Source organism: Gallinula chloropus, assembly GCF_964237585.1.
Source record: "Gallinula chloropus genome assembly, chromosome: 9".
Lineage (NCBI taxonomy): Eukaryota > Metazoa > Chordata > Aves > Gruiformes > Rallidae > Gallinula > Gallinula chloropus.
Window position 1 is genome coordinate 7044224 of NC_140094.1, and position 25427 is coordinate 7069650.

The 25427-nt window shown below is 40.6% G+C and overlaps 2 protein-coding genes across 2 annotated transcripts in view; both read left to right on the forward strand.

The window, feature by feature from the left end:
- MYO5A (myosin VA) overlaps positions 1-16112 on the forward strand; it is a gene marked incomplete at both ends in the record, with an annotated part of 97523 nt that extends 81411 nt beyond the window's left edge. Inside the window, 13 exons of the mRNA XM_084268129.1 lie at positions 395-495; positions 1019-1099; positions 3005-3203; positions 4736-4810; positions 6699-6792; positions 8818-8964; positions 9363-9517; positions 10706-10795; positions 11506-11656; positions 12409-12691; positions 13521-13695; positions 15021-15101; positions 15960-16112. Coding sequence (XP_084124255.1) covers positions 395-495; positions 1019-1099; positions 3005-3203; positions 4736-4810; positions 6699-6792; positions 8818-8964; positions 9363-9517; positions 10706-10795; positions 11506-11656; positions 12409-12691; positions 13521-13695; positions 15021-15101; positions 15960-16112 — 1785 coding nt within the window. The remainder of the gene's footprint in view (positions 1-394; positions 496-1018; positions 1100-3004; positions 3204-4735; positions 4811-6698; positions 6793-8817; positions 8965-9362; positions 9518-10705; positions 10796-11505; positions 11657-12408; positions 12692-13520; positions 13696-15020; positions 15102-15959) is intronic.
- Positions 16113-20277: 4165 nt separating this feature from the next.
- Positions 20278-25427, forward strand: part of MYO5C (myosin VC) — a gene marked incomplete at both ends in the record, with an annotated part of 34701 nt that continues 29551 nt past the window's right edge. Inside the window, 4 exons of the mRNA XM_084268130.1 lie at positions 20278-20304; positions 23806-23916; positions 24847-25012; positions 25283-25427. Coding sequence (XP_084124256.1) covers positions 20278-20304; positions 23806-23916; positions 24847-25012; positions 25283-25427 — 449 coding nt within the window. The remainder of the gene's footprint in view (positions 20305-23805; positions 23917-24846; positions 25013-25282) is intronic.

A 25427-nucleotide genomic window follows, 5' to 3' on the forward strand; every position in this document is an offset into this window, starting at 1 on the left:
TTGTGCTGCATTTAAGATATTAATAGAAATAAACTTGCAGAATTATGCTGCTTTCGTTTCAGTTTCAGCAGGTGTTCCAGTAATGTGAAAAGAAATGCAAATTCATCATTTAATTAAATTTATTTTGTTCCTTTTACGTGATGAACAAATGGAAAGAGGTTAACACATGTCCCTGCTTATTAGACAGACTGATACTTGACCATTACATGCATTGAGTTTAAAAGATACACTAAATGGAGGTGGAAATTACAGACCAGCCTCCTGCCCAGGAGCCCACACCTTAATATTACTGCTTGAGGATTAGTGATCCATGTGGGTAAAAGTGGCAAAAACCTGGATTGAAAGAACAATTACATTGTTAAATTTATCCTGGAAATTACCATTCCTTTTCCAGAATACCATGACAGATTCTACAATCCTCCTGGAGGATGTACAAAAGATGAAAGACAAAGGAGAAATAGCACAGGCGTATATTGGACTGAAGGAAACAAACAGGTACAGGTTCTCTTTCTTTGTAATCAGATTGAGGCACACTGTATATATCATCTTCACTAAACTGCATCCATGCAATGCTAGATACATAAGGAAAACTTGGGGTTTAGGCTAAAATTTGATTTGATTAGTACAATTTGCTGTATGTGATACCTGAAAGGATTAGGAATCAATGGGGAAATGCTAGTAAAAATAAAGCTTCCTGGAGCCCTTAATTGCTACATTGCTCAAACTGGGTGCCATTCCCCACACTGCTTTTCTTTACCTTTTCTCCAGGGGTTGTCACAGTAGCCTGTCACAGTGCATTTACTGTAGCAATATGAAATGCTGTAACCACTTCGGCTAATGTCCAGAGCTGAACTTTGTCATTAAAAAGAAATACATATAAAAGAGAAGTAATTTGCTAAGTTGTTTTAGAGCACTATTTGTTTCTCTTTTATAGTAACTGTAATTTAGTGTGTAATATCCTTAACATGTCATCACCATCATGTATCTCGTATTTTTTTTTAAACACTTTTCTTGAAAGGCAATCTCCCCAGGACTGTCATATGCTGAATGAGGACGGAGAACTTTGGCTGGTTTATGAAGGGTTAAAACAAGCCAACAGGTTACCAGACTTCTCAGAATGTTTTTTTTTTCTATATTTGCATCTTCTTTTCTAGCTAACTGTGCCCCTTGCTATGGGTTTGCCTTACCTACAGTATTTCTATTGCTATTACAGAAAAAAATTCATCACAGATTAAAGAGTTTCCCCAAATTTAGTACCCAAACCTTTCCACCTGTCAAGTTATATCATTTAAAAGTTAGGATGGCCACAACAACACTGAATAGATAATTCATAAGAATACTTGCACAAAAATAGATGTGGAATACTAGAAGCTCCACAACTGGAAGTTATTTGTAGCTGTGCATTATTTGTCTGTCTTTATGTTGGATAGCAAAATGAATGGCCCTTACAGTTTTCCAGCCTTAAGAAGCACAAGCATTTTAGTAATTATAAAACGATTGTTTGAATAGCTTGTGCTTACTCTTAACTTTCAAATAGTTATGGGCATTAATCTCCTTGTTGCATTGCAAGTTCAGTAAATGGAACATACTTCTGCATCTCTCTGGGCCAGACTTAAAATGTAAGACATGATGAAAAACCAAAAGTAATCATTAGTTCATTGTGGTGCTGTTCAAGGCGCAGTGCAGTCGGTGCAGTCTCTGTGAAGACTGCGTTCTGGCCACGTAATGGGTGAGATTTGCCTTGTTAGGAAATGCTGTTCTGGCCCCATCTGCACACCTGGGCCCCGTATCCGTCCTTGTGTTCCAGGCTTCCAAAATGGTTCCTAGCCCCTGCACTGGCAACTAATTTATTGGGTCAGGAGTGCTGATCGTCTTCTATATACACATTCGGTAGCAGTAACTACAGGAGGAGGAAGTCTGCAACGAATGCTACTAACTCAAGTCTTTCCTTTTCTTGTGCTAACAAGTTCTACACCTAACAGTGTTTTGTGAGCCTGCGATCAGAGCAAGTCTTCTGCAGAGCAGGAGGGGAGAGGGTTTGCTCTGTGCCTCTTGTTTCTTGTCCTAGCGCAGTAGAGACAAGAAGCTTTATATTAAATGCCAGAGCAATGCAGGTAAATGACTATTTGCCCTTGCGTGCTTGATCAGTCTGGTTACTAATAATTGTGCCTGCCTTATGCATATTTAAACCCTGAAAGATTGTCTAATTGAACACTGGTAGTCACTGGTAATGTCATTTCCTGTGTGTGTATGTACGAAACGATGAGTCAGAGCACTTGGACAGTGCCTTGCAAGCAGGAGTAGATCCCCAGAGCACTGCTTGGCAGGAGGCTGCTACATGTTATCCCCATTGCACCTGAGAGGAATTTGAGACGTGATGTGCCCAAGGGGAAGAAGCATGTCAGTGGTGAGGATAAAATACTGCTCCTGGCTCCCAGTCCTCCGTTCAGTTCTGTTGTTAACCTTTCCGGCACTAATGACAACCCTCTGCAAAATGTTGGGTTTAATGTAAAAATAAAGATTATTTACCTGCATTTGCAATTAAATGGTTTCTGACTGAACAGAATTAACTATAAAAATATTTTCCTTTCTTAATATTGCAGGGTGCTAGTTTAAGAGAACAGTGTCATCTTCATCTTGCACAGTTTGATCTGGATGGAAGTATAACCTCTGTAAAGCCCCTTTTAAAGCAGCGACAGTCTGTGAAGACTTAGCAATATGTTCATTGCCACATGTTCTCAGTGCCCCATACACAGTATGTGTTCAATCACAAAGGAAATGCAAAGCAGTGTCACAATTAGTTTCTCTCCACTTTTTGATCATGCTGCCTTTATTTAATTAGAAGGCATACTGAAGGGTTTAAAGAGTACTCTGCCTTTTTCATTTTCCTTTGCAAGCCATGGCTAATTGTTCCTGAGCGGCCCCTAAAGCTTTACACTCCCTCTAAACATTGGGGATGTAACTTTCTAAGCATGTTCACACAACTGTTGCTCAACTTCTTTAGGCTGCTGGAGTCTCAGCTTCAGTCGCAGAAGAAGAGCCACGAGAATGAACTGGAATCGCTGCGAGGTGAGATCCAGAGTCTGAAGGAGGAAAACAATCGCCAGCAGCAGCTCCTAGCACAGAACCTGCAGCTGCCTCCAGAGGCCCGCATTGAAGCCAGTCTACAGCATGAGATCACCCGCCTGACTAATGAGAACTTGGTAAGGGAAATGATGCTGCTGGAGCAGACATGGGGACTTACAGACTTGCTGTATCTCAACATTTTATCTGTTTGCAGGTGGCAACCCCCTGCAAAAAATTGCATGAGTGTTGTATTTTTGCTGTAGGTAAGCTAATGGGAGAGAGTTATGATTGCTGATGGAGTAATAATGTTTTAGGGAGTTTGTTCTGAGTTTGTGGTATGGTGAAAGCTTGTGGATCCCAGCTTTCAACTGATGATCTGAATCATTGCTAAAGAGAATGATTGATATCCAGGTAACTCATAAAAACATTAGTGCCAAGTAGTGGTGTTGCTGCTGCAATACATTTGTTTGGGTTTTTTTAAAAAACCTCTGTAGTTCCTCAATTATTTAATGTCACATTTCTTCCCATGTCTCTCCTTCCTGCCTGAAGCTCCACTGTGTTATGAGCTCCAGCTATTCAGTTTGTTTTGAAGAAAGCAGTAGTTCCAGAAAAAGAAACTTGGTCAGAAATCATTTAGCTTATAATCGGTATTCCTTGTCTACTGCACAGTGTGTTTGTATGAAGGAAAGATCGGGTGAAACTCCTTACCTTTCCCCACAAAGGAGTGTGTTCGTCATGTGGAGGCTAGTTCCTTTCTGGAGAAATTTTCCAGAGGCTCATGTTGGAATGTTGTTGGCTTATTGCTGATTATTGGTAAAGGGAACCATGCTACTTCAGGAAGAAAAATCCAAGTTCCAGGTGTCACTGCTTCCTCTAAGCAAGCCAAGGTGCAATCTTTCCTACTTATCTATGTTATGGAAGCTACTGTTGTTGGGCTTTTGTTTTAGTACTGAAGGCTTTGAGGAAAGCATCGGATAATTCAGCTAGTAGATGGTGGAAAACTGATTGAAAGTATATTATGTTTGCCTCAGCAGCAGCTGTCTCACACTGGCAAAGGTAAATGGTGAATGTTTCCAACTCTGATGGCTCCCTCCTGCTGCTTAGTCATATGTTATGATTTTTAGCCTGTTTTCACCCCAAGAGACCTACTCATCACATTCCGTGTTCCCAAGACAACACAGTCATGTAATTACATCCCAGAGGAGTTCTTTTATTTTCAAATGTAATTTTACTTATTAAATATAGACTCATTCCTTAGTATTTCACTTCTGATGTTTGAGCATTGTGAGTTCACTCCAAGCCAGGTCTATGCTTCTTTTCCACTCCTAGCCCTAGAGTGGAAATACTGTACAGGTGTGATATTAGAGTCACAGTATTCACTGCAATCCCATCTTGATTAGCATAAGAAAATGTCCTGTCCAGGTTCTCACAGAGGTTGTGTTTCAGACTTCCACGGTATTGGTACTGCCCGTTTTTAAAAGATGTGACTGTTCTGAAACTCATCTGCATCTCTTTGGGTGAGGCTGGCATGAGCAGCGCAGCTGAGGCCTAGGTGACCTAAAAGTTATAGAGTCTTCATCTTGTTTTAATCTGGTTTAATTTATATAGTGCTTACTGACACATCACTCTCAAAGGGAGGGGAAAAACAATCCTGTACCTATTTTTGCAGTTTTATGAGGAGTTGTATGCAGATGATCCCAAGAAGTATCAATCGTACCGGATTTCACTTTACAAACGGATGATTGTATGTAGATCACGTGAATCCTGTTTCTCTGTTGTCTCGTTCGCTATTTCTGGAGCACTAATGAAAAGCAGGCTGCCTCCCTTTCTCCCTTTCCAAGGAAACCCCCTGCAGAGAGCTTCCCGATGCCAGTTACTTCCCTCACTGCTTTTTTTGTTAGTCTTAGTGTCCTCCGTGTAATCTTCGTTTCTTTTTGATGCACAGTTTTGTTACTAATATAAGTCTTGCACTGTGAGCAAAGCAGTTTCTTTTTGAATATGACTTAATACTGCTTTAAAAAAAGGGGTACATGATGCAAAAGATGCTCAAATTTTAGAACCAGGCCTTGCTTCTAAAACTTGGGTACATTTAAATTCAGGTAGAGGCCTGATCATACAGATGCTTATCAGGGTGAATCATGCCTCCAGTCCAGTCATAGCCTGAATTTGGTCGTAGCGCTCTTACAGTGCTGACATCTGGAATGAATAAATCTATCAGAATCAAAACATAAAATGTTTTAATATTTTTCAGAAATGCAAAGTATGAAGGATAAAATTGGAAATACTATTTCCGTAATAATTAAAAATAACAGATTGAGATGGCACCCTACATGAGCTTGAAAGAATAGAGTTTACAAGATTCCAAATCTTAATGAGGTCTGAAATCTGTTCAATTTGTTTAGAGGAACCACAGAAGAAACTTTATTCTTCCTCACCTATTTGTTGTTCAGAATTCATATCCCTTCACTAATAAATTCAAAACAGTCTATTTGCCTTACATGCATTTTTTTATTCATTTCAGAAGTTATGTCTGACCATAAGTATATTGTGTTATTAACAGGATTTCTACTGTAAAATTGAACACTGTTTTGAATGTGAAGCATGGCCTTGATTCTATTCTTTCAACAGGCCTAATTATCTTACTGCTCAGGTATATAATATTCGGTTGTAAACTCTTTATGATTAAGAGCAATTTTGTGCCTAAATTTGTTGCTGATGCTGTGCTAATGCTTTTCAATACTTCAGGAGAGGTGCAGTTTGCCAGATGATGTTTTTGGTGCAAGGTGCTCATGGTTCGTTATGTCCTTATCAGTGCCATGCAGAGTCACACTTAAAAAGAGCATTTTTATTTTAAGCTGCTTTCAAACCCTTAACGTGGAATGACTTGAAGGTTTTTTGAGCTTGAGGTTTTGCATCTGTTAGAAAGACTTCCCCTTTTTTTGTTACATTGTTATTTTATGAATGCACTACCATAGGTCACGGAATGATTCAAAGACAGATTTCTGGGGAGTGCTCCCTCGAAAGAAAAACACGGGTTTATTGTAAGAGCAGGACTTTTAGGTACTAGGTGTATGGTTCAGGTACAGAACAAAAAGATCTAAGATCCCAGTTTCAGTTGAAGGCAATGCGATGACAGCAGGCAACAGAGAAATGGCTGAGCATCCCAAGAAATGGGTGGTTGGATGTTTGGTTTTGGTAAATTTGAGTGCAAGTTACGGTCTTTCTGCAGATCTGTCTCCTACCTTCGTATAAAATGGATAGGTCTGAATAACTTGTCAGTCCTGAAGGCGTGAATAAATGATGCAGAAATACAGGCTAGCTGTTAAATAATAAAGAAAATATTTCCCTGAGGCATTTGGGAGAGCAGGGAGCTGTAAGAACTGACCTAGTTCTGAGTGTCTGCAGAATACACCTGCCTAAGAGCTTTGCCTTCGTCGTGCTGCACATAACAATATCTGTGAGATTCAGCTTGTGTTACAGGCAGCGTACCAGCTTGCAAACCTCAGCCAGAGGATGGCACCACTATTCAGCTTTCCTCACTGCCTTGTAATTCTAACAGCACTGATTTCGTCTCTGTCACACATCATCAGATTTTTCTTGTATCTTAATCTTTTTCCCATTTTAATTTGCAGGATTTAATGGAGCAGCTCGAAAAGCAAGACAAAACTGTTCGCAAGTTAAAGAAACAGTTGAAAGTATTTGCTAAGAAGATTGGAGAACTTGAAGGTACTTGTATTTTTTGAAAGAAATGTTTTGATTTACTGTCCCATTGTCATCGTATCTGTCTGTCCTAGCCGTCAGGAGGGCATGAGGTCTTTGGTAGCATTAGCCTCTTTTAGTACAGGAGGTACACTCAGAGCTTTGTGTTCCTTTATGAACCTTTAGGAGATTTCTCATATTTTGAAAGAAAGAGTAAAGGAGATTGATGTTTCTCTGAAGGCAAAAACCATTTGAACATAAAAGAATGTTACCTAGGCTGTTTGGGTGCTCAAAGACAGTATCTGGTTTTGTCAAGACAGTACTAAATATGAACCAGGCAAAAATAATTTAGCTTGTTTTCCTTTGTGAATTTCTGTATCACTGGAGTCAAGAATGCTGAGACTGTCTTTCTCCGCTTGCAGTTTCCTTTCAGAGCTACTGGCCAAACCTGAATATGAGAATGCTGAGATATGGACTAAGATAGTTTTATTTTCATGCTCATCACAGTGAGTTCCCTGAGGATCTGAGGATGGGCGAGACCGAGAGCTTAGGATGTCTCAGCATAAAGTCATCTAAATTGCTAAAAGCAATTGATAATGTTATAGAGTTGAAGAATTAATTTGTTTTTAAATAATTCTGGTCCTAAACTTTCAGAAGCTTTTTATGGCCATCTGCTTTTTCAGAAACAAGCTTACTGTCTAATGAGCTGGCTTATTCAGTGCTAAGATTGAAATCAGTCTTTGGTGTTTGAAAAGAACAGTAATACCAAGTCAAACCTGGATTAACAGGAGGACATTTTCCTTCAGTTAGTGGCAGCTCTCCTGGGGCTTCAGATTGGATTTCTGCGTTTTCTATCCCATTTGGCAGGAGCACACATTCAGCACGTTTAGAGGAAGTGTAAGAGCTTGTAAGTGCACATGGCTGGGGGGGCTGTGAGGAGAGGATGTCGTTTTCATGAGATGATGAGGTTGGATGTTTTTCAAAAACAGAACATGCACCCTCATCAGGTGGAGTGTAGGTGTTGAAGGTGATACCATGAGGTGCTGTATGCAGCAAGGGGGTTATTTCAAATGTCTTTTTGATGGCTACTCAAACTAAGTATTCTTTTAAAGTCTTCCAATATTGTTTACTTACTACTGAGGACATGATGGCAGTAGTGTTTATATGCAATACAGAGTGGGAGAATGTTTCCCAAAAAAGATTTGTCTGTGTTATGCCTAATTAACGTAGGTGTAGTAGGTCAGGCTGGGATCGAGTTCACTGTCTTCCCAGCAGCAGTATGATGCTGCATGTTGGATTTGTAGCTAAACCAGTGCTGGGAGCACACCAGTGTTTGGGCTGTTGCTAAAAAGAGCTTGCAAACAATGTCAAGGTTTTCTGTTTCCCATTCTTCCCCCTCACTAAACTGGCAGCTGAGCAGCTAACGAGACAAAACAATACTCCCTATTGCATAGTACCTAATGGCAGGAGCCAGAAGGGCATTTGGCACACAAGGTAGCTGCTGTTTGGAGGCTGGCTGGGCATCCATCAGCCCGTGGCAGGTTGTGAGTGATTGCTTTTGTTTTGCTCCCCATACCCCTTCCTTTGCGTATTAAACCATCTTTACCTTGACCCACAAATTTTCTCACAGTCCTGCTCCCTCCGCGGGTGCTTGGCTGCTGCGACAAACATCAAGCTTGAAAAAATACTGGCATTGCAGAACAATTAACAACAACCCTTGCGGTATTAACCCGAGATTAAGTGATTAATAGCTATTGCTTTGAGGTTTTCTATGAAAAAATCCAGGAAATCAGCAGTAAGTCTGTGTTAATGGATGCTGTTCACAGACTTCCACCCTTCTTCAAAGGAAGAGTGCCACCCCAAGATATGTTTATCAACAATTGATTTTTTTGTTTAATGGCAGTTTTGTTGATAAGTGTTTTCCAGAACCCAAGAAAACATTTCTGAGTTCTGTATGCTGGAGTTCTTCCTTAGAAATGTCATAGTTCCCTCTGGCATGCATTGGTTCCACTGGAAAATATGATATAATTTCTTGTTATTTCCTCTCTGAAGTGGGCCAGATGGAGAACATATCGCCTGGACAAATCATTGACGAACCTATTCGTCCGGTGAACATTCCACGGAAAGAAAAGGACTTCCAAGGGATGTTAGAATATAAGAAGGAGGATGAACAAAAACTCGTCAAGAATCTTATTTTAGGTAAACATCTTTCTCATTTCTGGCTGCTTCTGCTGTCACACACTGTGAAAAATGAATGATAAGAACACAGAATTTGCATTATGAAATGAATAGCTTATTTTGGTTTTGACAGTGTTTGGTTTATCTAAAATTCCTAAGTGTCTATTGTAATCTAATCATCCTTCCTGATGAGGTCAGTACACACTAATGTGTCTGCATACTTTTTAGTAGGCAGTTCTGGGTTTTGTTTATATTCTGTTCTGATATTTGGCCAAGAGAGTGGCTGCTCCTAGTTTTGTTCTTAAGTTTCACTAGCAACTATTAACTGTACTATTAACTGGGGAGATTGTGATTACCTCATATAGCATCTTCCAATGACTTTGCACTTAACAAAACAATGTGTGTTTGTTTTTCCCAAGAGTTGAAGCCACGTGGGGTAGCTGTCAACCTGATTCCAGGACTACCAGCATATATTTTGTTCATGTGTGTACGCCATGCGGATTACCTTAACGATGACCAAAAAGTGAGGTCATTGTTGACTTCCACTATCAATGGCATCAAAAAAGTGTTGAAGGTTAGTTAGTCTGCTTGGTTTAGAAAAATGTTAAATTTGAAATTTACTTTTTATGTTAAGTCAGAAGAGCGAGGAAAAGGCTCTCAGTGAATTGGCTCTGGATTTCTGATGAGTAAACTCCTCCCTTGACAGTCACAAAAGCTATCTGAACAAGCAGTGATAGTATTTTATCCATATAATACCACAGATGGCTTGAATTAGTGGAAAAAGAACTACCTGCTTTTTATTTTGACTAGTCTTCCTCCTCTGACACTGTGCATGTAAAGTTTTGGATGTAGTCAAAGTTTGCCTAGGGAGTCTCTGTTAATCTTCTCCAGAATGCTTAATTAAAATGTTTCGTTTGCAGTCTTGGTTCACAGATTTTCTCATTTGCTTCATCCACCAATTGCACCAATGATGATATGTTACTGCCTAAATTCTCTGCCATGAGCTGGCTAGGAGAGTTTAGGGCAGGGGTAACCTGAAGGCATTATTAAGACATAAATAGGCTTTATGCTTCATGGAGTTTTTTAGGTTTTAATTTAGTATTTAATCAAGCTACATGTTTTGAAAAAATTGTTTAGTAAACAGTCCTGCAGGAGCTTAGGTATTCATAGAAATTTTTGGACATTTCCAAGTGAATGGAGAGTACATGCTGTAGAGCTCTAGAAATGTTGATTGCTCGGCATATACTCAATTCTGTGGTTTTTGGTGAGGAGGGTTTGTTGGTTTGTTTTGTTTTCTATATCAGACTGACAAAATGGCTATGATGATGTATGACATTCATCAAAACAGAGTTGTTCTGTGCTCCTCCTGCTTGGCTTTGCATCATTCCCATCCTCCCAGTTGGGCTCTTCACAAGAGTCACTGTGCCACAGAATGGGGGTTTTGGGAATGCAGTCACATTGCCCTGATTTCTGCACAGAGCAGCTAGGATGGGTCTGTAAAACAGAAGGATCATATCTGTGAAGGAAATCATATTGCAAACATTCTTAAACAATATTACAGAAAACAGGGGAGGGTGTTTAATGGTAGTTTGTCAAAAACCTTGCTTTTCTAATATATTACAGAAGTACACAGCACTTTGCAAAACACCAGAATCTCAGTAGCTACAAGAAAGTAGCTACAATTAACTGTGTAATTGATTAGCATTTTGTTATTTTATTCCTCCTGTTGTATTTGTTGAAATGTGTTTCTTTTTACCTTCAGAAAAGAGGTGATGACTTTGAAACAGTGTCCTTCTGGCTGTCTAACACCTGCCGATTTTTGCACTGTTTGAAGCAATACAGTGGAGAAGAGGTAAGCAGTGCTCCTACTCTGGTTTCTTTTGCTCTACAATACTATTGTGAGCATTACTCTTTAAGAAATTCCTGTAATATCTTAAAATCCAGACAAAGTCTTTTAAAATGGCCCCACTTTTTGGAGTGATGGTGATGACATCAGTGGAAAGCACAGGGAGATAAGATTTGAAGCAGCTTTGCTTTACTGCAGGCTGGGGGCCCAAAGATGAGCTGGCATCGTGCTCCCAAAAGTGCCAGCTTGGATTAAGTAGAAAAATCTGGCCTCTACCATTATGTTGTTTAGTAATGACTTGCTGAACTCCCTAAGACAAAGGCCAGTATCCATGGTATGGCAGGCCACTTTATGTTTGTAGGCTGGGGTATGCCTAATACCTTCTTCAGGCCTAACTGGGCTCCTGGCCATCTATGGCCAAGTAAGAACACCCGTGCTGAAGTGGGAGGGAAGGGTTTTACCTGCCAGAAAGTTGTCAGAGCTTGTTCCTGTGTCAGATACCTGGAATTTCAAGTGAAGGAAGCAGATGTTGCACAAATCACAGCTGAAAAGCAAATCCTCTCATTAGCCTAAACCAGAAGAATTGCCAAATTAAAGTTGTAAGGGGCCCTCACTATGCAGCATTTCTCAGTTGCATGAAAAAATACAAATACTGGGTTTGTGTAATATTTTTGTATTCTGTTAAAGCATTAATTTCTGTTACTTTATGAATTCAGGGGTTTATGAAGCATAACACACCTCGTCAAAATGAACACTGCCTCACTAATTTTGATTTAGCTGAATACAGACAAGTACTGAGCGACCTGGCTATCCAGATCTACCAACAACTTGTCCGAGTGTTAGAAAACATTCTGCAGCCAATGATTGGTAAGGCCAAGTTGAATTCCTTAAACTTCCATCTGTAGTACCAAAAGGAAACTTGCGATGGGGTAATAAATGATACCTTGCAGTTCTTGTCATGTTCTGTTTATAGATGAGAAGGACTATGCTGGACAGGTTGGATTAGAGGAAAATCTAAACTGTGGGTGGGTCTTCTGGCAGCGATAGAATAAATTGATGTACCTTACTCCTGCTTGTCATAAATCTTGCATTTACAGGAAGAAACTGTTAGGACAGTCTGATATTTGTTGCCCCATCTGTTGGGAAATATCCCATGGAAAAATTAGACTTTAATTGTATGAGAACCCATAATTAAAATGAATATGGAGAAAAATGGTTGCTTGTTATTATGGACTGCAATTAGCACTGAAATAGCCAGCAGTGAGGAAGGTCACAGAGAGATTCTTTTAATTAAAAGTACTTTTCAGTTGTCAGACAGTACCCTCACACAAATTTTCATGGTGCTTTCTGATCACAATATTTAGAAAAATGGAACAATTCCTGGTTTCCTGACTGCTGCTCATACAACCAGTGGAGGAGAAAAGTATTTTGCTGAGCTAGAGTTAGATCTTCCTTTCAAACACACAAACTGGCACCTGTGTAAGATTCCTGTAAGTTTAGATTTTGCAGAACATAGTGGGACACAGAATTGCTGGGTATCATGGTAAAGTGAAATAAAAGCCCAGCCTTGCATATTGGCAATTTTCAGCTGTTACAATAATTTTGTCAATCAAATGCAGTTTCAGGAATGCTGGAGCACGAGACTATCCAAGGTGTCTCAGGAGTGAAGCCAACAGGGCTGCGGAAGAGAACATCCAGCATTGCTGATGAAGGAACCTACACTTTGGACTCCATCATTCGGCAGCTGAACTCCTTCCATTCTGTGATGTGTCAGCATGGAATGGATCCAGAGCTGATCAAACAGGTTGTCAAGCAGATGTTCTACATCGTTGGGGCCATAACACTTAATAATCTTCTCCTGCGCAAGGACATGTGCTCATGGAGCAAAGGAATGCAGATAAGGTGGGACAGCTCATGTTACACTTTTCTTGAATGTGCTGTTGGAAATTGTAACGAACTCCTGACACTGCTGAACATCATTTTGATGGAATAGCAGATGCATTTTGAATATTTTTTTTTTGGGGGGGGGGGGAAACAATTGCAGATGCTGTAAAATTTAATTTGTGAGGCTCAGTTAAAAAGAGCTTGGTTACCTTAGGCCGAATCCTGCCTGGCTTTCAAGGAAATGGGGTAGAAGCAAACCAGAAGTACTTCATCAAGTAGGAATTGGAACTGTAGGTCAGATGTTGGTAGTTGCTTTCTCAGGTTTTAGAGATGAATAGTAAACAGGCCTGCTGTGTTCTCTGTATGCTGGTGGTGCAGCAGATACCTGCTGTGTTCATCCACACTGTCGTTTGCTGCATCGTGCAGTAAAGCCATCTTACTCCATTCCTGCCTTTGAAATCAGTTGTCCAGTGCATTCTTCTGGCAGATGTTAGGAAATTTAGCCCAAGCATTCCAGTCCCTTGTAAAAGCCTCACTGCACATTTGCATTAGCAAAATCTCATTTGCCTTTCTTCTTATACTGGTCACATTCCTGCAATTAACAGGAACAGAAGCAAACGGGAAAAGTTAGTGGAAATCTTTGGCCACAGTTTATAACTGTTTTGATACTCCAAATTTCTTGCCCTAATCAGAAGGAAACAGTATGAATGCAAAATTACAAGAAGTGACATGTGAAGGAAAACAACGTAAGGACAAAGAAGAAACACCAGGAAAGAGAAATTGTGTGTGGTTTCAACTTGGCCGTAATCGAGCAGTAATGTCTTGATACTCTTACCTCTTTGTACAGATACAATGTGAGTCAACTGGAAGAATGGCTACGTGATAAAAATTTGATGAATAGTGGGGCTAAAGAAACACTGGAACCCCTAATTCAGGCTGCACAGTTGTTGCAAGTAAAAAAGAAAACAGATGAAGATGCAGAAGCCATTTGTTCAATGTGCAATGCACTGACTACTGCCCAGGTAAGCAAACTCCTGTCGTCTGTTCTGCTTCCACTTCTGAGCACTTCTCTGCTCTGCTGGTGTCTGCTGTGCCTGCCTGCACTGCTGTTGCAACAAGCAGATACCTTACTGCATTTTGCTTTGGTACAACTAAAACAGATTAAGTTGGAGGAGCTTAAAAGAAAAAAAAAGGCGAGATCTTTTTGAGGTCTGATGTTCAAGGTTTTGAACAAATGAGATGAAGCTCAATAGACTGTGCAGGGTGTGGTACTACATCTGAGACCCTTAGAGAAAACTCTTCACTCAGAGACGTCTCTGTACTCCAGAGCTCTGCCTAGGACACTAGGAAATGATCTTTCTGCCCTCAGCATTAGTATCAAGTTAAGTTAATGGACAGTTCACACAGAGCTGTTGTCTCAGGCTCTGCAAGCAAAAGTGTTAAGTTACTAGACCCATTAGCCTCAGAACAACTGAACCAGGTGTATGTCAGCTGAAGATTTCTAGTTATGAAAGCTTAGCTTTTGCACAGGGAAGTTGTACTTTCTTTTAGCCACGCTACATTTGCAGAGAGGTTGTACAGAAATGAGTGGAACCAAGCGTCTGTGATGATTACTGAATGTTTCCATCAGGAAAAGGAAGAGAGTGTCTGCACTAGCAATTGTATTTATATAGCAGTTTTGATTTAGTAATTTACACTGCTGGAAAATCTGGTTTATATTGAAATAAGAAGTTAGAATTCCACGTGCTTTGAATGTTTTAACTTTGTTAAAAGGTGTTGTGGGTTTGGGTCTTTATAAGGCAGCCATGTAAAAAAATAAACAAAACCCAAAGAGAATTTTTTATAAGTTTTACAAGTATAATCCATATTACTATTTAAAGTCTTTGTGATGCAGTCCTTTCCTTTGGTGGTTTTAGCCCTATTTTTGAGAAATGTCTCAATCTGTTGAAAAACAGTGAAGTCCTAAGATTCTCTGGAATGGAAGATACAAAAGATCATAATTACAGGGTCAAAATGAGGGTGAGAAATACAGCAAGTTTCCAGGGGATGTAGGAACACATTTGATTACTTATCATCTGATTTTCCCATAGTTTGGTGTTTTCTACACACATAGAAATTCAGAGTTTCTGTCTCCAGGGAACTCACATTCTGAAGGAGGCAGCCATGTAACACAGCACTAAGCAGGTGATGGAATTTTGTGTGAATCACTAAAGCAAAAGAATAACAAATACTTGTAAACCATTTCTTTTTAAAGTAGCTAATTTCAAAGGTCTGTTATCAGTAGCCATGGATGCATCTGTTGATTCTTCAGTAAAATGAGCCTAAGAATGATTGTTCTTCTTCACAGATTGTGAAAGTTCTGAATTTGTATACTCCGGTTAATGAGTTTGAAGAGAGAGTCTTGGTGTCATTTATACGTACAATACAGGTATGACTATATCTTTTCATCAGAAGTTGTGTGACTGTTTCTAAGAAACCCTCTGAGGAGCCAAAATAGCTGGTGTCCTGAAATACATTCAGGAATCTGAAGCAAACTTAGAGTTTTTAGCTATGTTGAAAAGGTGACATCAGCCTTCACATTTTAAGCAGTCACAATTTACTGCCTCCAGAAATGCATGAAAATGTTAGTTTCCCTGTCAGTATGTGTGAGATAATTAAAAGGTGAGGGGTGTTTGTGCTTACACATCTTCATGAATGTTATTGCACTTGGATGCCAACTTTTCAAGTGGTAACATTTATATATGCAGCTACTTTTGTCAGACCCGTGTCTGCATGAGAGGTTCCAACTGCTTTGAAAACTGAGGCCTATGTTTATTCCAAAGTTCTGTTATTTAGCCCTTCTAGTTTTATGTATTTTGATGACAATGAAACGTTTTGAAAACTGATACAAAAAGCAGCCGGTAGAGCAAAATGAAAGAAACAAAGATGCTCTTTCTGGTCTGCTGGAAATCAAATTACATTACTAGCAGGATAAGGGAGATTGGGAAGGCAGAACTGAGATGAATCTCTAATACCACTTCCTGAAAATGTGCAGTTACCAGATAGTGTGCAGGGAATCTAAACAGCTGCAGATCACATTGTAAGGAGAAGATATGCAGAACTAGAAATTACAAAAGCAACTACAGTTTAATGGCACAGTTGTTGCAAATGTGTTGGTCAAGTTAGCACAGTGTGTCTGTGCCCACACGTATGTCTGTAAGCACAGCTGAAATACTACCTCTATGCAAGATGATTATTATCCATGAAGTGGCTACATGCTGATGTAAACACTTTCTTATCTTTGCAGATGCGTCTGCGAGACAGGAAGGACTCTCCTCAGTTGCTCATGGATGCTAAACACATCTTCCCTGTTACTTTTCCATTTAATCCATCCTCTCTGGCATTAGAAACCATTCAGATCCCGGCCAGCTTGGGTCTGGGCTTCATATCACGTGTCTGAGCCCAAGGACGTTCTGTCAGTGTTAGATGGAGAATCGGTTGCCTGATATCTTTACCCATTAAAATATAGCGAGCCACTGAAAACACATTTTGTGAACAGTCTCTACATGCCCACATCTGTACTAAAAGTAGCTGGAAAACTACCCAGCAGCACCACAGATTGAAGGCTAACAGAAAGATGTGCACTTGTGTTCAGTTATTGCATTTATGAAGACATCACTGATTCATACATTTCCAGAACATGGAAATTGGGCTTGGACAAAAATTGTGTCTTCAGCTGTCTAGAGACATTTTTAGATCTTTAGTAACATATTTAAATAGTGTAAATTAAACTCCGTATGTAATCTTCTCATAGGCAGGGACCAACAGGGACAGAGTCCTGAACGTGGAACACTTGAAAGTAAGGCATTTTGTAGTAGAATATAGTCACTTAGGAGCCTGTTACATTTAATTTGTAAAAACTGGAATGGAGAAACACAAACTGGCAATATATAAAATGATTTCTTAAACCACTTCCTTATTTATGTCAGTTTGACATAAATTCTAGCGTTAAGACATATAGCTCACTATATGCTGTAACTTAGGTGTTGATTTGTTAGTACTGTGGTTTACCAAGCATACTAAATCGCTGCTGCATATTGTGTTCCTTTAAATGTACAACAGTATCACCCTAGGCACTAAAAATAAAACACTTCCTTTATTTTTTGTTGTCAACCTTATTTACAGTCTGATGCAATCTGTTATTTTAACTGGATTTTTGCAAACGATATCAAATAACACCTGTAGAGGAAAATGGTAACTAAGCACAAGTAGCACACTGGAAATTACATGTTTAGTTATTTTTTAAAAGTAGTTAGCTAAAAATACAGAATCTTGAAGCAAATTATCAGAAGTCAATAATGACTTTAGTATTTATTTAGATTTTGTAATCTGTCTAATCTTCTTTGTTTGTAGACCCCACAGATGACAGTGTATTTTGAGTATAATCTCTTCTGTTTTGTTGCCGTTTAAAAAAATAAAATAAATAGTAATTTTCATTCTGGAATTTGAGAGTAGCCCAAGGCTCTCCTTCCTTGAAAGGTTGACTAACAAGAACGTTAAGTAGGTTTTGACTGTAATGCTGTCATTTGGCTGTGATTCACGGTGATTTAATGGTTGGCGATCCAGAGTGCATAATGAGAAACCGAGTTATTTTGGATATTACACATCTTGAAAGATTTTTCAGTCTCACACGTCTTGGATCTGCTATATAGAATTCCATATCACAATGTGCAATGTAAGTGCAGAAGCCTTGCTTAAGGTTCCAGTTCTGAACTTTAAACAGGTAGTTTGAGGTGTATGGCTCAAGTCTACGTGTAGAACCAGCCACACACATTGCTTAGATGCATTGTGCAATACTGTTATGTATTATTATAATAATTAGCAACTTAGCATTAACATTAATTTCTTTTCAAATACTGAGAAAAAATCTAGAGGTACACTATTAGAATATTTGGTACTAATCTGTTCACCCGCACACTCAGAAAAAAATTGCTGTTAAGCAGACTGAAGCCCTTTGGTTATGTTTTACTTGAGAGGTGGACGTGCTGTTTGTATGGTTGCTGAAATCAGTAGTAAAGACAGCCTAAACTTTATCAGTATCATTTTAAGATGCTTACATTGTCTTATTTTCAAATGTGCATGCTCCATATTATGTTTGATGGATCACACAAGTACTTCCAAGAACCTAATATTGCATTGGATAAATGCTTTGAATGATCTTTGCTAAATGATTTAGATGGCTTCCCTGGGCATGGTATACCAAACACTCTTTTTTCAAATGTTACTTGATTTCTCAAACTAAGGCTACTGTTAAGTGGCTCCAAATACGGTATAGCATAGTGTTCAGACTGTTAGGGGTACTGTACTCGTGTGAATGTGGTGGGAAAGCCTTCACATCCAGCAGAGAGGCTAGGAAAGAAAGTATGTGAGAACATGCTGACCTACGCATTTTTTCTCCTATTGAAAAACAATTGGCTTTACAGTATGTTCATACTGTAGATCAGGAAACATATCCACTACTTAAGCATTAGTGTATTAAAATGTATGCCTAAATGTATTTTTGTTTATTTTTTAAGTTTGTTTACCTGTAAAAAGCCTTATTGTATCTTCTTTCCTTAAAAAAAAAAAAAAGTAGTGGCTAGTAATTTATAGATATTATCCTTAAACTCAGTGGTTTGACTGGTATTACTTTTATATCACATTGAAAGTATATGCTGCTTGACATGTTTTAAAGGAAAATGTTTTTAAGTTGGAATAGATGTGTAATTGGTAACTCATCTAACATTTTACATGGCAGTATTTTACATGCACTTTTCCGAAGTAAAATTTTAGTGTCAGTGTATCTTTCACCTTAGAACAAGTATCTCTAACCATAGCGTATGATGCAGAATTATGTTAACAACTGTTTTTTTTCCTTTGAATCATCGTTATGCTCTTTTAATGTGGACATATCTTTTGTATTTTAATTTATTATCTGTTGCTATGATAGATTTTATCGGATGCTGGAAAAATACTTGGCAATGACCCCTTAGAATTATATATGGTTATTCTAGAGATTTTGCACAATAATTACCTCATTCAGTTTGGTGTATTTTTATTCCAGTGATCATTTTATTCTCATGTTTAGGGGACAGTCTTCTATCCAAATTTTGAAAAATTGTTTCTCAGACTTCAATCTGGGATGGAATGTGAAAGTGCTTAAGTCCGTTAAATGCGATAAATCGACTCTGTCTATCACAGGAAAGATATAGGATCAATTTCAATGTTGAAAAGTGGAAATTGATATCCACTAACATTTGTTCCCAACTTGGAAACACCAGCATTTGCAGTTTGAAGGTCTGTGTAATTTGTGATTTGAAACTGAACACATTTCAAATATCGTATAAGAACTGAGTGAACACTTGTTTTTTTTAAGATGCTGATACTTCGTGTAATAAATAAAAGCCTTTAAACATAGGTTTTCACTTGATGCCACTACAGTACATAGATGAAAACCAAAACATTGTCAGAATGACCTGAGCTCTGATCTGTTGTAGTGTCTGATGTTGTACTTAGTAAATGTATGCATCATAAAAACTGTAGCCTAATAGCTATCACTGGAAAAACGTTCAAATAAAAATACAACTGTAAGAGTTGCTCTGGATTGTTTTGCTTGCTTGGTCGGTGGTTCATAAGCTGTGCGTTGGCCTAGTCCCCAAGTGATGGCAGGGGTCCCTTCTGCCTTCACACGGACCTGACGCTGGCTGCCATGGGAGGTGGTTCGAGTCTGAGGGTTGTATAAACACACACCCAGTTACCAACAGTGTGCCTGCTGTAAACAGCTCTGCATCTTTGAAAATATTTTGTTTGGCCTAACCCAACTCTGTTAGGAAATTTTGTTGCTGGATCTTAACTGTAACTGAAATAAGGGTTAAGGTTTGTAATTTGCTAGAACACTGTCTTCTGTGCCATGACAGCTCTTTGGTGCCAGGCAGGCAGGCAGGGAGGGCACTGGGCCTCCAGGCACACCTCCACCTGCTGACGCCTGGTGCTATGGTTATTCATATCCTCTTCCTCATTAAAGGGCATTTAAACGTAACACCTATTAGTGCCCTAAGCTTGTTAATTGCCGAGTTGTTTTTCTCTCATTCTAGGTTTTTAGAGAAAATCCTTCACGGGTTTTTTATCAGAAGGTGGTCACCACTCCTGTTGCTTTTCCCCACGGGGTCAGGAGTGGCTCCCCTCATGATCCCCGGCAGCTGGAGCACCCGCTACCCCTCATCGCTACAGCTGTAGCCAAGGCGCCGGCCGGCCAGTGTGGTAACTGGGACTGCTCATCTCTGCTGTACTCTGACACTGCCAAAGTGCGGAGCAATCCTGCCGACTGCCCCATACAAAGCCCCGGGCACTCGGGAGCGCTTTGCCCGGCTGCTGCGGGTCACTGCGGCGGGCAGAGCGCCTCAGCTGCGCCTAGGGCGGGGAACCGCCTCCCTCCTGCGCGGGCAAGGGCCGCGCCCGGCTGGGACGGACTCAGGACCGGGCCGCTTTCCAACGCCTCGGGGCGGGCCGGGGTTCCCCCGCGAAACCTGCCGCACCACGGTCTGACCCTGCAGCCGGCCGGGAGCGGCGACGGCGGTTCTGCTCCCATGGCGCTGGCCGAGCTGTACACCCAGGTGAGCGGGGCGGGGAGCGGCCCCGAGGAGCGCCGGACCGCCATGGCAGGGGCGGCGCCTGAGGGGAAGCGGGGCAGGAGAGGGGTGACCGGCCGGGCGAGTAGCGCCGGGCTCGCCGGGGCGGGCTGGTGCTGTTTGTGCGCTCGGGGGGTGCGGCGCGGTAAAACGTCGAGCATTTGCGTTGCTGACCGGGTTCGTGGGGCTGGACCCGACAGAGGGAACGTGTCCGGCGCGGGTGCCTCGCCTGTACCGGGCTGCTGGGCTGAGGCACGTCCCAGGGCTCTGAGGTCCTGGGGCGGCTTGGGAAACGCTGCGGGCTTTCCTGAGAAGTACTTCTCTGTTGAGACGTCAGGTGCGGGTCTCGGATGTGCTAGCCAGAGATCTGGCAGTTTCCAAGTTCAGCAGCGCTTCCCCGGCCGCTTGATCGCGGAGTGGTGGCTCTTTTTGTTGGGCAGGTATTATGCTTGGCACAACTTGGTGCCAGAACAAAGATTCTTCCTCCTTTATGTGGCAGCTGTACTTTTTGCACAGTTTTCCCAGCTTTTCCTGTGGTCACCAGGGTGTTGTGACATATAACTTGTTTGCTTAGCTTAAAATAAACAACAAAAATAACACACACACATTACTACCTTATGTGCCTGTGTCTCCTCTGTCACAAAAGCAGCTGCCATAGTGAATGTCTCTGGCCTTGTGCTGCACTGGGATTTATTCCTTCATTGCGTTAGTACCATGCTGAGCGGCTGAGAGACGAAATGGGGCTTTACCTGGAGTCATAGTGGGGTCACCCTCCCTGAAGGGGTTCAGAAAACAGGTAGATATGGCACTTCAGGACATGGTTTAGTTGACACGGTGGTATTGGGCTGACGGTGGGACTCGATGAACCTAGAGGTCTTTTCCAGCCTTAAAGACTGTGATTCCGTGATCATGCTGAGCAGGTAAAGGGGGGGAAGGAATGTGGGTGTAACTCGATACGAAAATGAGCAAACTCTGCTCTGTTTACTTGCAAGGCAGGGTTTGGAGGAATGGAGCTGTGGTAGGCTGGCTGCGTTTGCCAATGGAGGCTCCTGGCACTGCAGGGACCTTTTCTGAAGAATGAGTACTTTGGTCGCGTGCTTTTTCCTCCCTTTCTTGTGTGACTTAATGCAGTTCAGTTTCTTACCTGGAAACATGCGAAGTGCCCCTGAGGCTATTTGTGGTGATGTTCTTGACTGCCATGGAATAACAGCAGATAAATAATTCAGTTTAACAGCTGTGAATAGATAAGTATTTTTTTATAAGCCAGGAAGTGAGCAGAGTGTAGGAATGACACAACAGTACGTTTGTGTTTAGTCACACATGGAAAAAGCAAAGTTAGAACCAATTTTGTTTAGCTACGTCTTTTATTTGTCCACTAAGTAGATAGTTGTGAAGCTGGGATTTTTTCCCTCTGGTTGGATAGATAAAAACCTTGTCACCGTAGTGGTTTGGGATTGTTTATGAAAGGTCTTTGTGATTTTTAATATCTTGTGAAAAAAAATCCATTGTGCTGAACGGATCAGCAGAGAGGGATTGTGAAAGCGTCTGAGGTTTTGATTTGTGCTTGTCACCTGACATACATGCCAGGTTGGCATAAGGCTAACCAGGAAGCTCCATCTCCATCCTTAGAGATACTGAACACTCAGCTGGAGAAGTCACTGGGCAACCCATGCTAACTTTCAGGATGCCCCTGTGAAAGTCCCTCTTACCCTAAATCATTTGGTATTGATCCTCAGGGTTTGAGAAAGCTACAGCTGAGGTACGGTGCAATTTGTAGGAACCTCTGGAAGCACCCACTGTTGGTGGTGGTCTCATGTTCTGAGGATCTGCTGGAGCTTCCAGGACTTCCTCCAAGTTAAAGAAGAAAAAAAGTCATTTGTGCCAAAACCAATAGTTGCAGCACCGAAGTGAGAAGGTGTATGAGTCTCTGGGTACTCTAACACTTCATGAAATCTTTGGCTAACGTTAATTTTTCAAAGCAGCAGCTGCAGCAGTTCTCATGGGCTTAAACAAACACAGTTGTTTTAAACTGACCATGAATATGCCTAGTGTAGGCAAATCAGATAAAGGGTTCTGGCCATCAGAGATGAAGGGCGCTGGAAGAAGGTTATATGGCATGTTTGGTTGTGTAAGTAGGGACTGAATGGTTCTGTGCTCTTTCCTGTGTTATCTTGTCACAGGATAGATGTCACATAAGAAACTCAGTACTGATGATTTTCAGGCTTTTTTCCTGACATCAGTGTATTTCCTCCTGTCCTCTCCTTACATCCACATATAGTCATTAATATTATCTTCATTGTCCAAGGCACATGCTATATGGTATGAAAAAAGTTTTGCACACGTGTCAGGAGTGATCTCAAATGGCAAATCCCTGAACAGAAGTGGTTTCAATGTTACTAAACCCCGTATCTGTTAATGCATAGTTGATGCATTAGGGAAGCTTTTAGGGATGCTGCTGCTTTGTCAAACCCTGACAGGAGGAGACAGACGCACTCCACATCAGTGAAGAAATTCCAGACTTATGGATGTTGCCATCTGTGTTACGTCCTTTTAAGAAATGCTGTTTCCTATAGCTTGTAGGGTATTTTCTATAGCTTCTAGGGTAGAGCATTTAAAGATGTTGCTAATGCTTCAGATTGTTGCTAACCTCAGCATGGGAGAACTAGATAGCTTAAACATTCAGCTACGCAGAGGTAATTCTGGGTTGTTTTTTTTCCAATCCTTCAAATACTTAAAACAAAATGATGATTCATCTGTTTCCATTGGAAGTAAGCACTTTTAGGAAGGATGTTTTCTACCCACGGCAGAGCTAAGGTACCTTACTGGGACTGAGCTAAGCTGAGCCAGCTGATTGCTTGTGAAGAAAGAAACCTGCTGGTAGTCTTTGGAGTTCGCCCTACTACAGGGGAAGAAGTTGTGTGGAGGTTGTGCTTCAGTCCCATTAGACTGCAGTTACCTTTCTTCTTTCTTGTGTACCATCTGTGCCCATGGCAAAAGGCTTTCTCAGGTCAGTGTCCCATATTTGCATTCAGGGAATTGTTTGTCTAAATTCTGCTAAGTGAGATGGTTTCTCTGGTCCTTGCTGACTTGAAATGTCCTAGAACTCGGGGCTCTGCTGCACATGTATTCTATTCTCCTTGCTCAGTGTTAGGGGGTTCGAAGAGCCTGGCAGCAGACTAGTCCTTGTTTGCCTGCCTGCACACTGTTTGCAGACTTTACACAAAACAGCAGTAGAACAAGCATGTCTGAGATTGGAACCACTCTTTATTTTTATCCTCTCTCTTCTTTTTTTTTCCTTCTTTCATGAAGAATAAGCCACAAAAATACAGTCTGCTGAAGGGGTCAGAGCCAACAGTAATCCCAATAAGTTCTTGCATACAGATCAGCTTTTTGGTTGCACTTAACACTTGAAGACTGTATTTTTTTAAGCTAGTCTGGTATTATGATAATAGTTAAACTAACTATTACCTTGGTTTTCTGTTGTAGTACAATAGGGTTTGGATCCCTGATGATGAAGAAGTTTGGCAGTCTGCAGAAATCACAAAAAACTACAAAGCTGGAGACCGTTTTCTCCACGTGCAATTGGAAGATGGAACTGTAAGAAACAGTCTGAATTGTTGTGGAGTTTGCTGGGATGTGTTTGTTTAGAAACATAGAACTCACCATTACGGGATCTAAATGACTTGTCCGTATTTTCTTTTGTGCTAACCCTGCAGTAACCAGAATTTTATCATCCTGATGATTTGTACCATAACCAACTGTTACCTGAAAATACGGAATGTGATTGTACTGTCTGTATCCCATGAGTATAGAACACGTACCTTGAAGAAGAAAAATTGCTTCTCTTTTGAAACACACACTGAAACTCCTCTTAGGCTGAAGTTAAATTGGAAGTGCAAGCCAGGCATAATTATTTCTCAGGGAGATAGCTGTTGCTTTTTTCCCCTAAAGTTGCTGCTATATATAAGATCTGTTGATTTTAGTATCTGAGTTCTTTACGGGTTTTTAATGTTTTGCAAACAGTATTTCAGTATTCCTGCATTACTCTTCTGTAATGACAGGTATTAGAAGTATGATTCAATGAAGTTGTTGAAAGAAACAGAAGCAGGTTTTAAACTTGGTGTGAAGAAAACTGAAGGGTTGAGCAAAAGGGGAGTTTTAGAGCCGATTTGAGTTCTGGCCAGGTTTTTACTTTCATTTAGTTGCAGTCGGTCTGCTGTTCACATCTGTACTTGAAATACACATGTTTAGAGAGCTAAACACACTTCCCATTCTTACAAATTCCCTTCCAAAGTAATGTAAATACAGAGAATAAAGCTTTCTTTTTAATAAACATCAAAGAGCTCCATCTTACTTTCATGACCTCCAAGTCCCCTCAGTTCAGTGGGATGTGTGGAATTGATGAAACACAAGGTCAGACAGTAGTGCTTCATCAACTCTGTAACTTCACGTAAAGGTAGAAGATGAATTCGTTTTTATGCAAACACGAAGTATTTTACGATATTTCAAGTAATTTTTTGTTGACAGGAACTGAATTACCCTGTTGATCCAGCTGCTTTGCCACCCCTCCGGAATCCTGACATCCTTGTTGGTGAAAACGATCTCACTGCGCTGAGCTATCTCCACGAACCAGCTGTTCTACACAACCTTAAAGTTCGTTTTGTCGAGTCCAAGCTTATCTACACCTATAGTGGTAAGCAGAGTGAAATGCAGGGTTTCAAAAGTTTTTCTTTAAATAAAAAAAATTTAACAGAAATCTTGTTGGCAATATGGTGTGAGTAATGTTTTCCTCAAGAGGATGTTAACTCATTTTTGTGTGAGTGTAGACTTGTTTGTTGATCAGGATCTCCTGCCTAGGTTAGAAAACATTGCTGCTTTGCATCAGTTCAACGGTTGTTGCTGAAAACTAGCATTTCACTGAACTAACCTATGCTTCATATTTGTTCCCTGTGTTTGGTTGTAGGAATAATTTTGGTTGCAATAAACCCTTATAAACCATTGCCAATATATGGAGATGCAATTATCCACGCATATAGCGGGCAAAACATGGGGGACATGGATCCACATATCTTTGCTGTGGCAGAAGAAGCGTACAAGCAAATGGCAAG